Source organism: Acomys russatus, chromosome 28 (assembly GCF_903995435.1).
Source record: "Acomys russatus chromosome 28, mAcoRus1.1, whole genome shotgun sequence".
NCBI lineage: Eukaryota > Metazoa > Chordata > Mammalia > Rodentia > Muridae > Acomys > Acomys russatus.
The window spans coordinates 43,313,774-43,333,156 of record NC_067164.1 but is presented as its reverse complement, the minus strand read 5'-3'; the positions used below and the strand labels follow the sequence as shown (position 1 = coordinate 43,333,156).

General features: G+C 40.1%; 2 protein-coding genes across 3 annotated transcripts in view; one reads left to right on the top strand and one right to left on the bottom strand.

Moving 5' to 3' along the window:
- Positions 1–45: 45 nt before the first annotated feature.
- The window catches only part of Asb3 (ankyrin repeat and SOCS box containing 3), a 55,180-nt gene continuing 35,842 nt past the window's right edge, over positions 46–19,383 (top strand). Inside the window, exons 1-3 of the mRNA XM_051170503.1 lie at positions 46–208; positions 15,086–15,295; positions 18,197–18,355. Coding sequence (XP_051026460.1) covers positions 15,100–15,295; positions 18,197–18,355 — 355 coding nt within the window. The 5' untranslated portion in view covers positions 46–208; positions 15,086–15,099. The remainder of the gene's footprint in view (positions 209–15,085; positions 15,296–18,196; positions 18,356–19,383) is intronic.
- On the bottom strand, positions 2,072–10,230 carry Chac2 (ChaC glutathione specific gamma-glutamylcyclotransferase 2). 2 transcript variants are annotated; one of them, XM_051170501.1, is made up of 3 exons: positions 9,993–10,230; positions 4,709–4,744; positions 2,072–3,129 (listed from the first exon to the last, which is right to left on the bottom strand). In XM_051170501.1, the coding sequence occupies exons 1-3, from the start codon at positions 10,125–10,127 to the stop codon at positions 2,764–2,766; spliced, it is 537 nt and encodes a 178-aa protein (XP_051026458.1). In that variant the 5' UTR covers positions 10,128–10,230; the 3' UTR covers positions 2,072–2,763. The 2 variants fall into 2 exon arrangements, with proteins under 2 accessions (XP_051026458.1, XP_051026459.1); XM_051170502.1 differs by lacking the exon at positions 4,709–4,744.

Genomic DNA, 19,383 nt, shown 5'->3' with positions numbered 1-19,383 from the left:
GCCTCGGGCCACCGCTTCCGGGGCAGGCAGCGCATCAACATCCGGGGTCGTGGGGTCGGTTGTCTACGGAAGCCCGCGCTTGAGTCGCGTTGCACTGCGTTGCTGCCCAGCATCCTAGCAGTTGCACCGATACACGGGGCCTGGGACGTGACACCCGCCGGTTGAGCGGGACTGGGAATCGGCCCATTGGGCGAAGCGGCCCGGCGAGGTGAGTCCTGGCTCGGCCGCTCAGTCCAGCCGCACGGGACTCTCGGTGTGGCATGGGGTGGCGTTGAGGGGTAGGCGGTGGACGGCGCGGGGAGAGCCGGTAGAGAATAGAACCGCGCGGGGTTGATGTAGAAGTTACAGTTAAAACTGAGCTGCCTTCCCTCCGCTCTTTGGCTATTTGCACTCTCCGTCTTCCCGCCGGAAGCTTCTCTTAGTTTCTTCTGCTGGCAACTGTTGTCACTTCGGTTCTCGGCTCCTCACTTACGCTGCCCCTGAGTGACACCTGCCATCCCACAGTATGTAACCGTGGTCCCTCGATGTTGGCGTGGATGGGGAGTCGTTGGGCGACTAGGCTTTTATGTTGTTTTTAAATTACCTGTATTGTCAGTACGCCCGGCTAGCGATCAATGAAGACACTGACAGTTGTTATATTTTAAAATTGCCTTAGTTAACCTGGGCAGGGCAGACATCAATCCCCTAAACTACTTCCTGTAGTGGTACAGGTTAGGATCCCTGCCCCAATCCCATGCCATCTGCTTCTAATAATTATTATCAAGCTACCTCCCATTCATAATCCCAAATACTTGCTAATGTTCTTCATCTGGGCCGAATCTCCATCCGTGCTGGCCACGTGCTTCTCTTCCATCTAACCATGGCAGCTTTCCTCGCTTCCCCGGGTCTCTGTCCTCTCTGGACCCCAGGGGCTCTCCTCTTCTTCTCCGGTGATATGATAGTGTACATAAATGACCCCCAAAATTCTACCAGTAAACTCCTATGGCTGGTAAACACCTTCAGCAAAGTGGGGGAGGAGGTGGGGATGGGAATAGGAGAGATTAGTTGGTGGGGGGGGGCGGGGATGACAGAGGGAAAGAGTCGTGGAGGGACCACTGAAATGGGGTAGGCATCTCTGAGAGGAACTAGAAACCTAGGACAATGGAAAATACCAGGGATCTATGAAGGTGACCCTACCTAAGACTCGTAGCCACGGAGGATATGGAGTCTGAACCAGCCATCTCCTGTAACCAGACAAGCTAATTGGAGGGATTGGGACACCAACTGAACCACAGATCCTTCAATTTCTTCTGCCAACAAGATGTGCAGGGATAATTTGAGTGAAGGGCCAACCAATGCCTGGCCCGGCTTGAGACCAATTTCATGAGAGGGAACCCATCTCTGACACTATTAATGATACTCTGCTATATTGTAGACAGAAGCCTAGCATGAATGTCATCAGACAGGTTTCACTGAGCAAATGATAGAAACCGATGGTAGAGAGCACAGCCAAACATTTGGTGGCGCTTGGGGAGTCCTGTGGAAGAAGGTGAGGGGTCAAAGATAACACACAGAAACCCACAGAATTAACTAACCTGGGCCCATAGAGTTTCAACTGCCAACTAGAAAGCATGTCTGGGAGGGACCCAGGGCCTCTGCACATGTGTAGCAGCTGTGCAGCTGGGTCTCCATGTGGGACTCCTCAAGTGGGAGCAGAGGCATGATTACATTGCCTTCATTTAGATCCCTTTCCCCTAACTGGGCTGCCTTGTCTAGTCGCAATAGAAGATTTACCTAATCTTACTGCAACTTGTTATGCCAAGGCTAGTTGATATAGATGGCAGGCCTCCCCTTTTCTGAGGGCATGGAGGCCAGGTTAGAGGGAAGGACTGGGAGGGGAGGAGAGAGGGGAAGCTGTGATGTGGATATAAACTAAATAAAAATTTTTTTAAAAGAAAAAAACATCATGGCTAATTGTATGAAAATAATTTAAGAATCAGCTTCCTGATTAAGTAGCCATATTAGATGGTTGATGCCCTTATATAGGCTCTAAGAAAGAAGAAAAATATAGAATATAACCAGGAAATGACGCTTTCTTCTTGGAGAAATTTTAATTATAAAATCTGTTTCAAACACAATTTTCCTTATGTTTCCACCAATTGGTAATTATCAGAAAACCTATTTTTTTCCAGTTTCATTGCGATAAATACAAAGCAAATGACATTATTATTAGTGGATTTGTTTATATAACCCATGGTAGAGTTTTTTGTTGTAATGAAATGCCCTTTTCCACAAATGGACAAGACAGCAGATTACAATTCCAAGGAAAAATTTGTATTAAAAAATATCCATTTTTTTGCCTAAATTTTAATTTCATTTAATCCCAAATAACAAGAAAATTAACAGTGTTGGAACTTATTCTATTGCCATGTATTTCCAGTAACATTATTTTAAGCTTATATACTATAAATCATGATTAGTCTGATAAAAACAGGAAGTGAATTGAGACATGTATTTCTAATGAACAAATATTCAAATGCCATATAGTTAGGGAATCACTTGTACAGCTTGAACTCTTTCTTTCCCTGTATGCTTATCTTCTGATTATGTTTTAGGGCAATTGTAAATAAACTGTAAGTTTAGATGACATTTCAATTACAACATTAAATAGTAAGATGTTCAAGTCAGAATGTCCAGAATACAATCTGTTCTGTATCCATGTTATTCTGTGAAGACTAAGCTCTGCCTGCTTGGATGAGTTGGTGACTATGTGCTAATGAGGTTTTATTTTTCTTCCAAACGTTCCTTTACTAGTTTTTCCAAAGAGAAGAGATGCTCGTCTGCATCTTCTGGCACAAGTTTCCTAATAGAATCCGCAAGTTCAAAAAGATATTCTGTATTTCTTCCACTTGGACCAGATGCATTATAAATTTGCTCAGCAATGTCTTCCAGAGGTGCAGGACCAAGATAGTTAGGATTGTCACACGTTCCAATGTAGAGCAAAACACTGAATGGTTTTGTCGTGGGGTCTTTTGGATAAAAAATGACTGTTGTTGTTCTGTAACCACCTTTTTCTCTGAAGTCAAGATATGTTTTTACTTCCTCTTCTTTTCCTACTGGTAGTTTGTAAGCAACACCCCATACACTGCCCTGTTGAGAAATGAAAAGAACTGTTTTGTATTTATAAGGCTATCAACGTAGGTAAAGATACATTATGACCTAAGATATAGTTTTGGAAGTCAATGATGTTTTGTCTCTTAAGTGCTTCAAAGGGGGCTAGATAGTTAGTAAGAAACACAGCACTTAAAAAACTTTATTCTGAGTAAGTAATTGATTTGTACCAACACAGACTGGTAGGTATTTTCCATCAAATTTCTATATTGGGTCTTATTTTTAAACTAATACCAAGTGTTCACTGTTTATTAAGAAATTCTGTGGAAGAAAAGTACCATTTGCTGACTAGCAGTTACAGTTGCTGGTTTGAGGATAAGGTACTTTTAGATGGCTCTCCCACTATTAACTGGTGGAAGCATTTTGTAATCTAGGCAGTAATTAATGTTACTAACAGCTGTCTGCTTCTTCTTAAAAAATTTGCAGGTAAGGACTGATTTTCCAACAAGGTTGGCCTTGAACTTGTGAACTTGCCTCAGCTTCTTGCTGATAGGTGGCTGGCACTACTCATGATATTTGTTTTATATAAATTTCTTCCCAAGTTTAAAGAAACTGGGTACTAGCCATAAAATTTTGAGTGCTTTAAACTTGTTTAAAATTGCAATTGTTTATAAGATGCATTAGCAATTTTTAGTTTTTTTCAGAAAAAATACTAGATTCCACACAAATTTCAAGAGACCTTTAAGGGTTCTATTTGATTCTTAGTTGCAAGCTGGCTGTATAGAGCTTGTCTCTGTTATTATCAAAGAGGATCGCAAAGAGGATCTCAGTCACCAAAGTCACTTAGAAAAGTCATAAAAAGGAGATTACAAATTGTTTGGCTGTATTTTGTTTTTGTCTGTTTTTTTTTGTTTTGTTTTGTTTTGTTTTGTTTGGTCTGATTGTAATTTTCCCACTAGATTTCACAAACAGTAAAACACAACAACCAACCAACCAACCAACCAACCAGAAAAACTCCCTCTATAACAAATAGAGAAAAGAAGCTAGGCAGTGGGTGGTTTTGGCACATGCCTTTAATCCAGGATAGCCAGGACTATACAGAGAAACCCTGTATCAACAAACCAAAACAAACCCAGTCAACCAATACAAAACTAACAGAACATAGGTCAAACTCATATTTTTATGTTACAGTTGTGTAGCTTGATCTTCCTTCAGGACTCCTAACAATGTGAGGTGGGGCTGTCTCTGACTCTTTTGCCTGGTTTGAGGACCCTTCCTACTGTGTTGCCCTTAGTATGAGGGAAGGGGTCTAGTCTTACTGCAACCTGACATTCCGTGTTTGGTTGGTATTCCTGGGAAGCCTGGCCTTTTCTGAAGGGAAATGAAGGAACAGTGAATTGAGGGAAAGGGGAATCTGGTGGAGGAGGAGAGGGAGGGGAAACTGGCAGAATATAATATATATGAGAAAATAAATATGAAAATCCAAAATATAAGTACAGAAAAGAGACTTAGCATAATCCAAATTTTCTATGATGACTAATAAAATTTCACTGATTATTAAAACACAGAGCTAACATTTTATTTAATTAAGACTATAAAAAAAATAAGTATACTATACCCCAGGATCTTCAACAAGGGTCACAACTCTTCCAGGCTGTTTTGAAAAAGGCAGAAAAACCATTTTTTTCTTTTGAATTAAAGTTCATTAAAAACTAAACATTAGTAACTTGTGATAGAATAAAGCTCTACTACATCTGTCCTAAGCACTTTACTTAGGAAGTGTATTAAACCATTGCTAGGCCACCCTTCTAATAGATCTGATTCTGTGGGTTTGGAGCCTGATAATAGGTGGACGCCAGCTGCCTTAGTAAACTATTGAGATCATGCTTTCAAAAAAAACCACTACCAGGGTATTCTTAGGTCTCAGGTATGAATGAATGTGTGATTTTTACCTTTAGTTATTGAGATATCTTTACCGTTGTATATATATGCCAAAGTGTACTTTAGGTAGCTGTTTTTATGCCTTAATAAATGAATGTCACAATGACTTATTGAGAAGCTAATACCAGAATCAATCAATCTATCTATCTATCATGTATTATTTTTGAGTAAAAGTCTCAGCCGGGCGTGGTGGCGCACGCCTTTAATCCCAGCACTCGGGAGGCAGAGGCAGGCGGATCGCTGTGAGTTCAAAGCCAGCCTGGTCTACAAAGTGAGTCCAGGATGGCCAAGGCTACACAGAGAAACCCTGTCTTGAAAAACCAAAAAAAAAAAAAAAAAAGTCTCATGTAGCCCAGAGTGGCCTCAAACTTGCTAAGGCTTAGTTTGAACTCCTGATTCTTCTGCTTCTCCCTCTGAATTGTTGTGTGTGTGTGTGTATTTTTTTTTTTTTTTTAACTATTCACTGTTCTTATACAAGACAGACTACATGGCAGGACTGTAGTAGCCTAAGTGCATTTTAATCAATTAACATTTAATTAGTTAATCAATTGTTCTTTTCAGATAGTTCTCGGTCTATAGCCCAGGCTGGCCTTGAATTCCTGAAGAACTTTCTGCCTCGGCCTCCCCAGACTCCTGTTTGTAACAGAGGGATCCCCCATATAAGAGAGACATTTGTGAAAGATATCTGGAGACTGCATAGAGTCGACTGTCATGCCGGAGATCAGAGCTGAGGGAGTCGGGGTGTAGTTAGTAGCAGAAGTAGATGCTTGCCTATCTTGGGCCTTGGGCTTAAAAAAAAAAGAACTGAACTTAGTGGAACAATGAAAGAAGCACTGAAATATGAGAGAAATTAGAAATTGAAACCTGTAGTACATGGGCAGCAGGTGGTTGATATGATTGAAGAACTATTTTGGGAATATCAGGTTGGTAAAATGTACAGTAATCACAACGGAAGGAAGAAGAAATGGAATGCAGAAACCCCTGCAGTGAGGGCGACAAGGCTTGCGCCCCAGCTCGTTCCCCCTTCTGCTCAGCTCATCCAGTTCTCCACAGTCCTTTGAAATTATGTGTATGTACATTACACCCCCACTATAAATAAGTAAATATTTTAAAAACCGTCTATGTGGGGTATATGCATATGAGGCTAGAAGAGGGCACAGATCACTGGGCGCTGTGTTACAGGTACTTGTGTGCTAACCACTGTAGGTGCCGGGAAAGGAGCCAGCTGCAGGGACAGTATGAGCTCTTAGCCTCAGAGCCATCTCTTCACCCCAATTTGGTTCTTTTCTATTGTCCAGTCGTCTCCTTAGAGATTTCTCTGCCTGTCTCTGATTTTGCTTCTTCCTAGTCCAGTGAGAGCCAAGAATAGCTTTCTAGCTTTCAATCTTTCAAGGTTGTGATATTCTACAGAATAAAACTATAAACTACAAACTCCATTCCTTCCCCTTTCCCATCAAGTTGTACTGACTCACTTAAAACTGTTATTTATAACTTTTACAGTCATATCTTTGAACATTTTTTAAAAAGACAGTTATGTTTATAAGTGCTTTCTTTGATAAGGAAGCAGTGGAACTGGAGGTTCTTTTCTTATTTTATTTTTTAAGACAGGGTCTTGTGTAGCCCAGGCTGGCCTTGTGTTTGTTTTGTAGATCAGGATGATCTAGAACTACTTCCTACTGCTATGTCTTGACTGTAGGAGTGAGGTTCGCCTACACCTTAGTTTATGTGGTAGTGAGGGTTATCATTAGCTGAGCCACAAGCAGCCCCTTTCTTTTCCTTATTCATTTTTGAGACAAAACAGGGCCTTGCTGTGTAGCCCAGGCTGACCCCCAAAGTGGCAATCGTCTTGCCTAACCCTCCTCAATTCAGTGATCACAAGTGTACATTACCATTCATGGCTAAGGCGAGGTCTTTCAAACTGAACAGGATTGGAAGATGCTTATTAATGTCATGATTGGTGCTTTTATTGGGTGATAGGGAATGCTTTAATCTAGCAAAGTTAAGGATTTAGTAAATGTTCCTGATTTTTTTTCCAAATTAAAATGATTCTTCTGTCAAGTGTGGTGGTATACACTTGTACTCCAGAGCACTTGGGAGGTGGAGGAAGGGATATCGGGAATTCATAGTCATGTATGCTATACAGTATACAAGAGTCTGCATCAACCAAAATAAAACAAGCTTCCTGTTTGGCAGTTATAATGTTGGGAAAAAAATCTCCTTATGTCAAATCTTTACTTTGCTGAGAAACAATCATTTTTGTGATAAATGTATACTTAAGTAAATTTAGGAACAAGGTATGATGGAACAGGCCTTTAATCCCGACACTCTGGGAGGTAGAAGAAGTTGGATTTCTGTGAGTTTGAGTCAGCTTGGTCTACATAGTGACTTCCAGACTGGTTAGGAGTATGTAGGAGACTCTTATCTCTAAACACAAACAAAAACTTAGGAAGAAATTAAAGTCTAATGAAGAAAGTAAAACAGACTATTTTCTCTGCTACACTGTGTGGGAATAAGCCACATCTGTATACCTGTCTTTCTTATAACTAATGTACTGGGTACATGCTGCTGTAAAAACACACTTTATACCCTCAGGCGTATCATTCCAGATTGCTGATAGCCTTCTGTATTCTTGTCCAGATGGTTAACATTTAGACAAATGTAAATAAAAATGTGAAGTCAAGTAATGATATTCTGTCTAGTTCTTAAATAGAATGCTGTATTTGGAACATATTTAGTACTAAATATTTCCTTTAATTTTCAAGGATGGATTTTTTTTTTAATGAAAGTGTAAAACTATTAGCCAATGCAGCTCCCTCCCCTAGCTTTTCTTTTTTAAGTCTCAGTAAGTTGAGACACGAAGAAACATTGGCTTTTATAGAGCTCTTATAATTGTTATTTTTACATTTATTTCCTTTATTTGGCACACTTGTGCTGTGGCTTGTGTGTGGAGGTCAGAGGACACCTTGTAGGAGTCAGTTCTGTCCTTTACGTGATGGGCCACATCACTGGCCTTATTTATTAAAAATGTATTTAAAAACTGTATCTTCTTTTAAAGAACTATGGGACCCTGCCACGCCCCAGACAGGGCCTCATTATGTGGCTCTGGCCTCAACTCTTTGGCTCTGCCTCCCAAATGCTGGAATTAAAGGTGTTCACTACTACACTGGGTCTCTGGCCCTACTTTTTACAGTGATACATAGAACAAACAACCCCCTCCCCCCACCAAACCTATGGGCTTAAAAAAAAAAAAAAACCTAGTGTATTGATTAGACAGTTTCTTACCAGCAATCTGCTTGGCAATATACATATCTTAATGTGCTGTGTAAGAAACATACATTTTGATTGAGCCTAGGTAGTAAAATATGTGGCCATAACCACATAGCTGCCTGACTGGTGCCTGGCCACTGCGATGAAGCCCTAGTTTAAAGTTTATCTCTCTATCTCAGAATTAATGCCTAAAAGGTATTTTATTTGCTTTAATGTCTTGAATATTGTTTTACAATTGTCTTGGGAATTCTTTGGTTATGATATTTCTGCTGGCTGTAAATAAACATTTGCTCTCTGTCTGAGTTTCAGTAGGCCAGGAAAGTCTACCTTAATTCATAATTGACAAACTCAGAATGGTTCTAATTCCAATGCTTTTTATGATTTCAGGCCTGTGTCTTTTAGCAGGTACAAACTATTTCAGAACCTTGATCTTACCCCTTCCAAGAATCTCTTCTGATATCTGGCTTCCAGCATTTCAGAATATTGTGCTTCAGAGTATTTCTAAAAATGGTGCTGGGAATTGAACTCAGGGCCTTACAATGTGCTAGGCAAGAACTCTACTACTAAGCTAAATGTTTAGACCTTTTTTTAATTTCTGAATTTGAGGTCTAGGCCCGTCTTGAATTTGTGGTCCTCTTTGGGATTACATACTAAATCCATCAGGCTAGGCTAATTTTAAGGGTATTTTAGAGAGCATATAAGTATTCAAAATGTAGTACTCCAAAGGTTAGAAGTTAGCCAAACAAGTTACTTGTTACTTCATATTTGTTTTATTTTTTTCACAGATAAGTTTTGCAGCCAATGCAAAGCTGGTTTGATAAGCAGTGAGCTGTTTCTAATTCTCTGAACTTATATTGAGGTGAATGCCTTTTATAACTAACTGAAAATAGATCAAATTATTTGTAATTTACATTAATAATCCAAGGAACTATGGAGAAGGAATCATTAAAGTAATGTAGATTTTTGCACTGTATTACTACAAATTTCAAACCTCACATAACTTTACTTATACCTTCTAATCAAGATAATCACTATGGGTATAAGAACCGGAAATAACTTTGTAAACTAGTTCTTTTGTGATCCTAGGCATCTTTAAAACATTGAAAAGATAAATTAGAAATTTACAATCACATGTAAATTCAAACCAGTAAAAACTCGGCATAATGCAGACTTATAAACAAATTTACACATTGATCATGTGGTGACATGAAAATTTACTTTACTAAATTTGTTGGGGGGGGGTTGCCAAGACAAGAGCAGCTGTCCTGGCCACTTCAACCTTGTGCGAACACCTGTGCCTGTGGCTTCTGCTTAAGAAACCAACTGCTGGCCCTTAATTCCAGCACTTGTGAGGCAGAGGCAGGCGGATCTCTGTGAGTTCAAGGGTATCCTGATCTATAAAGTGAGTTCCAGGAAAACGAGGGCTATACACAGATAACCTGTCTCAAAAGACAAAAACAAACAAACAAAAAACACCAACCAACAAACAAAAAACCAAACCCACTAACTAACCAACCAAACAAACAAACAACCCCCCCCAATAAAAAAACAAAACAATAAAGCAAAAAGCGAACTTCTGACTTCTGAAGCGGCCTCAGGGAGTCCAGGACAAAGTGGCCAACGAAGCTGAGGGGAGCGTTAATCCACCCCAGGGCTCTGTGGTGTAGCTGAGTGTCCAGGCGCTGCCTCCTTACCTTGCCGGGAACCCCGCGGTGGTCAGTGCTGCCTTGCCAGAAGCGCCGGCTGTAGTTTGTGATGTAACCAACTAGCTTGTCCTGGTAGGGGAAGTCCACCTTCCAGATGAGAGACCCGTAACCAAACACCCACATCTTTCTGGTGCCTCGCCCCTACCCAACCGGCTCAGAACAGGGCTGCTGCCTGGGGAGTAACCGGCTTGCTGGCCGTGCCTGGTTTTCAGCGCAAAGCACACTGGGTTGCAGTCTCCCGGAACATTTTTTTTTTTCCCCAAGAGCTTCTGTGGTGCAAGGGAGCAAGGAGTCTGGGGACTACATTACCCATAATTCTTCAGAGATTTGTGACGCTGGAGTTGGAGCGGCAAACCTTCCCCCACCCCCTCCCCCTTGCTTTTTCCTTTTCCCTAGCAAGAGAGAGGAGAAAAGGCAGAACCCCTAGCTGGTACCTTGTTATAGGGTACACATATGAGCACCACAGTTGGCACGTAGGCAATTTATTGTGTTTTGAATATTGGCTAGCTGCCCAGATATAATAGCCAGAGTAGCAGATCCCGGAAGTATGATTCCTATATGACCTTTGCCTTTCAAATAGAAGCAGAAATTTTACACCCCTAGTTTTATGCCCGTGAAAGAGCAACTAAATTCTAGTGGAAGTTGCTTAATGGATGAAAAAAAAAAAGAAAGAAAGAAAGAAAAGAAATAAAAAGGAAAAGAACATGATTGCTCCTAAGTATGGTGGGGGAGAGAGTTTAATTATAGATAAAAGGGATATATAGAATCTGAGACATCCGGGAGAGTCTAGAGTGGAGGTACACTACTTGAGTTGTGCCATGGGAGGAGAGGAGGGAGGGAAAAGGGAGAGGAAAGAGGGGAGCCAGTGCAGCAGCCAGGAGGCCCGAAGGGTAGAACAAAGACGCCAGGTAACCAAAACGGCTGGATTATATAGGTAACGGCAGTCCAGCCCCTAGGCTGGAGAAAAGTTTGGGGTAGGGGACGGAGTATGCCAGCGCACAGGACCTAACCCTAACCCTGTAACAGGTAGGGGCTTAGGGGTGCAGGGAGAACCTGGCGGCTTTGGTGTTAAATGGGCGTCCCAGTTTTGAAACCTAACACGTATTTAAACTGCCGAGAACAGTCGTGTTCATATTTAATATTCTCTACGGCTCAGAAAAGAGCGGGTGTGCTGTCTCATTAATAACATTCCACCATTGGTTTTTACAGTGCTGTGCAGAGTCTGTTTCTCAATTGAACGAATACTGTTTGTTAGTGGGAAACTTTGAGAATAGTGTATATTCTTTATTGAACACTTAATTTGAGTTGTTGAGGAGGGTTCTTGTATTTAGTTTCAAATGTATTGTTTTTCTTGGTTTTCCTTCTTAACTCCCTTTCAGGTAGTTCTATTCTTGCAATACTATGGCAGGACACTCCTCCTCCTCCTCCTCCTTTTTCTTCCTCCTCCTTAACCTCCTTCTTTTCTCCAAGATTTATTCCTGTCCACACCAGTATTTTCACCATCAAAGGCAAATAGATTTTTTTGTTTTCGTTTATTTTTTTCTTTAGCTATTTTTGGCTTTGTTTTGTTTTTATTATGTTTTTTTTTTTTTTTTAATGTCAGGACATCTTAGCATTTAAATGAACACTGGTAAGATCTATAGAATTATTGGTGACTATTGGGAAACCTGTTTTCTTAGTCTTCCTTTGGGTTATGTTCTTGTATTCTTAAGATTATAGTATATTATGTATTCAAATTGCTCAAAAATTGAAAATTAAGCTATATGTACACACTCCCCCCCCAAAAGAAGACCAAAACGAGTCTTGTTTTATGCCTTTGATTGGCACCTCACTGAAAAGCAAGCTAATATTGCCATAAATGTTGTTACAGTGGTATAAATAGTCAGGAAACAAAGTAGTCCTCTGGAGTTGTAAGGGTTTCTAGGCAAAGGTTCCTCACACTGACTCATGCATACACTTCTGAAAGGAGCTCAGGAGCCAACTGTTGAAACTGTAGGGAAATTGGCTTGGATGTGCATTTTTCTGGGGAGAAACTTGTTTCATGACCTCCAAGAGGTCACAAACATCATAAGAAATACTAGGATTTGCCGGCTAGTGCTATTCCTCACTTGGACTGTCATAGTCCTGTCTGAGGGCATGAGACTAGAAGCCCTAGCTGTTGCTCATTTGTGAGGGTTTCTGTTTTTTATCTTTAGCATTATTATAGGAGAATACCAACGTACCCAGGTCAGAGAGTATTTCTGGAAAAACAGTCAACAGAAGCTGCTACAGAGAAAAGTCCAGCTTAGTAATAAGCAGGCCTTTTCAAAGTTTTTCTAAGTTGTGGATTCACAATGCCTGGCATAATTATTTTTCTTAACTTCTTTGCTGTAATTTTTCTTTACATACCTCCCTCATTTGGAAAAACTCAGATGCACAGAAAAGTTTATAAAAATGTGATTACTGTTCATATACCTCCATGGTAAACTTGTCATGAATATTTACTAACAGTTAATGCATTCAGAGTAAATTGCACATGTTACAGCTTTTTACTACTAAATACTCCCACATACATCTTTTCTTTCTTTTGGGAGTGTTTTGTTTTTGTTTTGTTTTGGTTTGTTTTTTTGAAACAGGGTCTCTTTGTGTAGCCTTGACTGTCCCGGACTCGCTTTGTAGACCAGGCTGCCTTGGAACTCATAGCAATCCACCTGCCTCTGCCTCCCAAGTGCTAGGATTAAAGGCGTGTGCTACCAGCCCCCCAACCCCCACCCTTATCACACCCCCCCCCCAGGTTTAAAAGATTTATTTATTAAGTTTACAGTGTTTTGTCTGCATGTACCCCTGCATGACATAAGAGGGCACCAGATGACATTATACATGGTTGTGAGCCACCATGTGGTTGCTGGGAATTGAACTCATGACCTCTGGAAGAGCAGACAGTGCTCTTAACCACTGAGCCATCTCCCCAGCCCCATACATCTTATAAAATATAAGACAATTATTAAATTGCATCATCAGATACCTATTATATCTAAATTTCCTTCATTATCTTTAAGTTGTTCTGGAGTCGCTAGAGCATAGTAGGAGTTGTGAAAGGAGCTGCCTTGCACACAGCCCATGTCTTGACTCAGGGCGTTAGAGATAGAGAGCAAGGCTGCTGTTACTGTAGCTAGGTGGAGATAGAGAGGAAGGCTGCTGTTACTGTAGCGGGTTTTTTTCTGGATTTGTTTTTCCTTTAAGAAGCTCAAAGATATTACTAAGTTGTTACTTTTTCTCAGGTTATCATGTATTGTCTGGAATCCACTAACATTTCTAGCCAAGAGAGAAGTCAGTAAATGTTGGAAAGAGAAAGGCTACCTATTTTTGTCCAAATGCTGTTCTTTAAATATTTTTAAAGCTGTGTGTGTGTGTGTGTGTGTGTGTGTGTGTGTGTTTTCAGGACAGAAATATCTTTTCCTTTATTAAATGAACACACTCATAAATTATCAGTGTGTTATTTGTTTTTTTTTTTTCCTCCTGTACCTACATGTAATTATTTTGGCTAGAAGTTAGCATTGTTCAGAAAAGCATAGGTTAGCGTTCCATATCCCCCAGATTGGCCTTAAACTACCTCTGTAGCCTTATTTTTCTACTGTTGTTTGTTTATCTGATCCTTTTTCCAAAGTAAGCTGTTTATCTTACTCTTTTCTCTTTCCCTTGGTTACTCACCTTCATGTTTATGATTTTCCCTCTGTCTAGGAATGCTCTTCTGCCTGTCTCATTTCGAAGTCTTCCCTGTTATATGCCACAACTCATCAAGTGGATACAGATCCTTCTTTAATTTATATGGCTTTCAATCTGTTCTACTTTATATCACGTTTTACATTTTGTTGTGCTGGACCACATGTATTTACCATTCCTATGCGGCTGTGAACAATTTGAGATACGAGCTGTGTGGCTATAGCTCTCATTGCTGCTCACTTAGCTGGTGCTTTAAAAAAAACCTGCTAATTGAATAATTGAACGTATGTTTGGTAATAAATGTCTTCGTGTACTCTAATGGAGCATTTGACCCACGTAGATTAATTAATTCATAGTTGACATTAGAAGTTTGCTTGCTGTAGAATCAACTTCTAAAGTAAGTTTTATTTTAGAAGTGAGGGAGGGAGGGTGGGACTAGGAGGTAAGAAGATGGGACTAAGACCAGGATGTAAATAAAGTAAATAAATAATTTTTTTAAATGCCCATGCATAAGTTTAAATTTACTATTGAAACTATTTTGTTTGTTTTTAACCTGTTTCCTTAAACCTTTTTCTAGATTAGTAACTTAAAATATGGTTCTAGAAAAATTTTTCATCACTACTGGGCTAGATATGTTGCCTTTTTCTGAAAACCCTCTCCCCCGGAAGGACCTTTAGGAAAACTTACAAGTGGGACAGGAGTAGTACTGGCAAGGTTACTTCTTAGAGCTGACTTTGCTGAGAATCCTGAGCCTCAGCCCCACTTATTTCAATAAGTTTGCAGGTCATATGCGGAGATCTTTGTTGGGCTTCAGCTGCTGGAGAGCATGAAATGAGCTTTGAAGGTGGGTTGTGATGATGAGGGCCGGCTGCTTGTGTATGAAGGCTGGGCCGGCCGGCCAGCTAGCGTCTGTTGGCTTTGGTGTATTTATTCAGTGGGACGCTTGCAAGGATGACCAACAAGAGGAGGAAAACACCTCTACTTACCTTGTTTTCCTCAACAAACACCACTCACTCTGTTCTTATTATTGTAAAAGGCTTTTGGGGTTTAGCTGTTTCCTACAGAGAGTAACAAAATGGGACTCGTAAGTGGTGGTCTGCTCTTAACAGTAGGTTCTGTGTTCTGGTGTGGTGTGAATAGGTAGCCTGTTGGAAATATTGACAGACATTTTCTGAGGGGGTAGATAGAACACTTAAAAACTCCTTTGATATTTAAATAATATTGCTAGCAACTGATGTAAGAGTCATCAGGGTTGGGCTGGGGCACAGCCTGTGTGTGGCATGACACTTTCTCCAATTTTCTCATGTGAGACACAAGTGCTGATCTAGTTCAGTGTTGTTTTACTGGCTGTGGTGCTGTCTTTCTGCCTTGCTTTATAGACTGATCAAAAGGAATGGATTTCACGGAGGCTTACTCAGATACCTGCTCTGCAGTTGGACTTGCTGCCAGAGAAGGAAATGTGAAAATCTTAAGGAAACTGCTCAAAAAAGGTCGAAGTGTGGATGTTGCTGATAACAGGGGATGGATGCCAATTCATGAAGCAGCTTATCACAACTCTGTGGAGTGTTTACAGATGTTAATTCATACAGGTAAAGTAAACGCAAGGGATGGGAGACTGTGCATATTTACTAAAGCAGAAAATAAAAAGATAATAATAAGTGATAGCATTTGTGTCTTTTTCTATAATCCTAAAATAGTATTTCATATTAAAGTTGGTAAGATGGTAAACTTTAGATGGTATTCCATCTAGACAACTATTGATGTTGTCCTTGATACTGGAAGATTTTGTACTTTATTTACTATTTTATATTTATTTGTTTGCATACTTCTTTCATTTGTATGTGTGAGGCATGCGTGTACTGTGGTGTGCCTGTGGAGGTCAGAAGTCATCTTGAGGGAGCCAGTTTTCCTCTTCCACCATGTGGGCTCTGAGGATTAAATTTAGGTTATCCAGCTCAGCAGCAAGCATCTTTACCTTCTAAGCCGTCTCACTGGTCTCTTTATTTTTCACTTTGTTTTTCTTTTGAGATAGGGTCTTGCTGTAGCCCTGGCTAGCCTGGGACTCAGGGACTTGCTTGCCTGTTCCTCCCAAGTGCTAGGGTTAAAGGTGTATGTCACCATGCCTAATCTCTTTGTTTACTGTTATTAATTGTGTAGGTGATATGGTAGGTAGCCTACTGTTTTAATTTCAGCATTTGGGAATTATTCATGATAGATATCGATCTATTCTTTCTTTTGCCTAGAAAAGGAAATAAAACAACAGGGGTGGTACCACTAGTGTTTCATTTCAATTAATCTTTTAAACATGTAAATATTTATGTATGTGTATGAATTATTTGCCTGCATATATGTATGCACGCCACATGCATGCTTGGTGCTCTCAGGGTTGAAAGAGAAGGGTGTATCCCATGGAACTGGAGTCACAGATGGTTGTGAGCTACTGTGTTGGTGCTGGGAACCAAACCCAAGTCTTCTTTTAAGAACAAGAAGCTCTCTTAACCACTGAGCCATCTCTCCAGCCCTTAATCTTAAATAAATAAAATAAAATTTAAAAGAGGACTTTTTGTCAGGGCTATGGTGCACACCCATAATCCCAGCACTCAGGAGGCAGAGATAGGCGGATCTCTGTGAGTTTGAGGCCAACCTGGTCTACAAAGTGAGTCCAGGACAGCCAAGGCTACACAGAGAAACCCTGTCTTGAAAAACAACCAACCAACAAAAACAAAAACAAAAGAAGGACTTCTCATTGTTTTCCTGACTTTTGAGAAATTTCCAATTATTTGGACGGGCCAGAGACCTGTCTTGGTAGTACTTGTGTTGTTGTTAGGAGAGATACCTAATTAAAAAAAATTAATCAGGATTGTTTCGTTTTTGAGAAAATAAAACAGGAGTAGGATGGAGATTGATGGTTCGATATTACACATATTTTTTTAAAAGATTTATTTATTTATTTTATGTATGTGAGTGTTCTATCTGCATGTACACCTGCATGTCAGAAGAAGGCATCAGGCCAGTATAGATGGCTGTGAGCCACCATGTGGTTGCTGGGAATTGAACTCAGGACCTCTGGAAGAGCAGTCAGTGCTCTTAACCATCTCTCCAGCCCCCATTACATGTAGTTATAAGTTTGCATACTGAATTCTCAAAGCTTGAACAGCAGTATTTACACCAAAGGAGTCAGCCAGTGCTGGCAAGGACAGCCTGTGAACTGTCACCAGCATTTTACTAAGGCAGACAGAGGCAGATGAAGGGTAACTACTGATGTTGCACGCGGTGATCTGACTCGTGTGCCAGGGACCATGCTACTTTATTGTTAGTCCCACCAGGCGGAAATAAGATCACTATCACAGTTTTTTAAAAAGTAGTTTTATTATGTTTATTTTTTAACAAATAAATTTATATTATTACACATGAATAAAATAAACTACATACAGCAGGAAGAACCCTGAGACCACAACCCTGAGTTATATCAATGTCACATTCATGGTGGTTTGGCTGTTTGTATTTGTCAGCCTTGAAGTAAACATCTTTCTTATCTTGTTGGGTCTAAATTTCTGAATGAAAATCAGTATCTATCATATCTCATCTCTATTGACTTAAATCATCTATCTTGATCTAAAAAGATCTTATCCCCTAACCAACTAAACTTGATTGTAAGACTAAACTGTCTGGTCTTCAACCCCCATCAGAGACTTGAGAAGGAATTAAACTTAAATGTTTCAGTGAACCGGAAGTGCAGGTTAGCAGCTTCCAAAATGCCTGCCTCTGCCTCCCGAGTGCTGGGATTAAAGGTGTGCGCTAATACTCACAAGCTGTGTTTGGATGTTCAGCCTTAAACTGTTCCATCAGAGAGTTACAATTATAAGAATTACTTGAACCAGGTGCATGCCTTTAATCCCAGCACTCGGGAGGCAAAGGAAGGCAGGCAGATCTGTGAGTTCAAGGCTAGCCTGGTCTAAAAGTGAGTCCAGGACAGCCATAGCTTTTACACAGAGAAACCCTGTCTCCAAAAAACAAAACAAAACAAAACATTACTTAAATAGATGACTAGAAAAAAAATAGATGACTAGGTTTTTTGTTTTGTTTTGTTTGTTTTTTGAGAATTAAGGAGAGTTAATTTTAATTCTGTTAATTTAAGGAAATGTTTTTAGAAGTCTTTTGTTTTGCTTATTCTTCTTTCAAAAATGCCTTCACCATTTACATTAGAATCTTCTGAGTTTAGAATTATTTTGTATATGAAAGTAGAAGAAGATCCTTTTCACATTATTGCTATGCATTTTAAAATATTTTACTATACAAATTATTTACTTAATTTGCATATTACCAGAACCTTCAGTTTTTCATCAGAATTTTCATCTTAAATTAACTCCTTAGTTTCTAGCAAATTGTATATAACTGTTTAGTTTCTTTGAAGTGTTTTTTCTTTGGTTTTCATACCCAAGAAGTAGGACTGGTAATCTTTTAGCTAATGGGTTTCCTTTCTTCCACAGAATCATCTGAAAACTACATTAAGACAAAGACTTTTGAGGGCTTCTGTGCTTTACATCTTGCTGTGAGTCAAGGACATTGGGAAATCACACAGATTCTTTTGGAAGCTGGAGCCGATCCTAATGCAACCACTTTAGAAGAAACCACTCCACTGTTTTTAGGTGATGTATGCTGTTTCTAGTACAGATGTACTTCTAAAAATGTTTTTGTTAGAGAAACTGTTGTAGGATGTTTCCTTGGGACACTGCCCCACCTCAGAGCTGTGTGGTTCCCAGGTTCCCATGTCCTCGGATACCTTTCCTCAGAGCTGGGACACCTTCCCAGGCCTCAGAGCTGTGAGTTTCCTGGACACCTATCCACCGGATCAGGAAGACAGGCCAACTCAAAACCCAAACCCAACAATAACAGGTTCTATGAGGTCTTCATTTGTTGCCTGTGGATCATGAGTCAGACTTCTTTAGAAGGAACTTTTATCTCCTTAAGGATCACAGCCAAATCCTAAATTGTACACTTCTAATAGCAACTTTTTTTCCTTTTTATTCCCTCCTCCTATTTGGTGTTGTTGGTTTTTTAAGAACATATGTTCCCCATAAGATTGCCCGAGACAGCGGGGTAGTGGTGGCGCTCACCTTTAATCCCAGCACTCGGGAGGCAGAGGCAGGCGGATCGCTGTGAGTTCGAGGCCAGCCTGGTCTACAAAGTGAGTCCAGGACAGCCAGGGCTACACAGAGAAACCCTGTCTCAAAAACCAAAAAAAAAAAAAAAAAGATTGCCTGAGACATGAGAAAATTTAGAGGATGCCTTTGAAGTGGGATTAGTTTATCTAGACTCTAGTTTTGGGCTCACCACATACAATTTATATGACCACTCATTTACTGTATGCATGTTGCTTCACTTATAAAATGAGAGTATTCTATTTATTTATAGTTTGTTATTCACATGAAAATAAAATAAAATATCTCTAGAAATACTTTTCTCTTTGTGAATATAAAAACGTTTATTTAAAAATTTCATGTATATGGGGCTGGAGAGATGGCTCAGCGGTTAAGAGCACCGCCTGCTCTTCCAGAAGTCCTGAGTTCAATTCCCAGCAACCACATGGTGGCTCACAACCATCTATCGTGAGATCTTGTTCCCTCTTCTGGTGTGCAGGTGTACATGCAGGCAGAACACTGTATATGTAATAAAT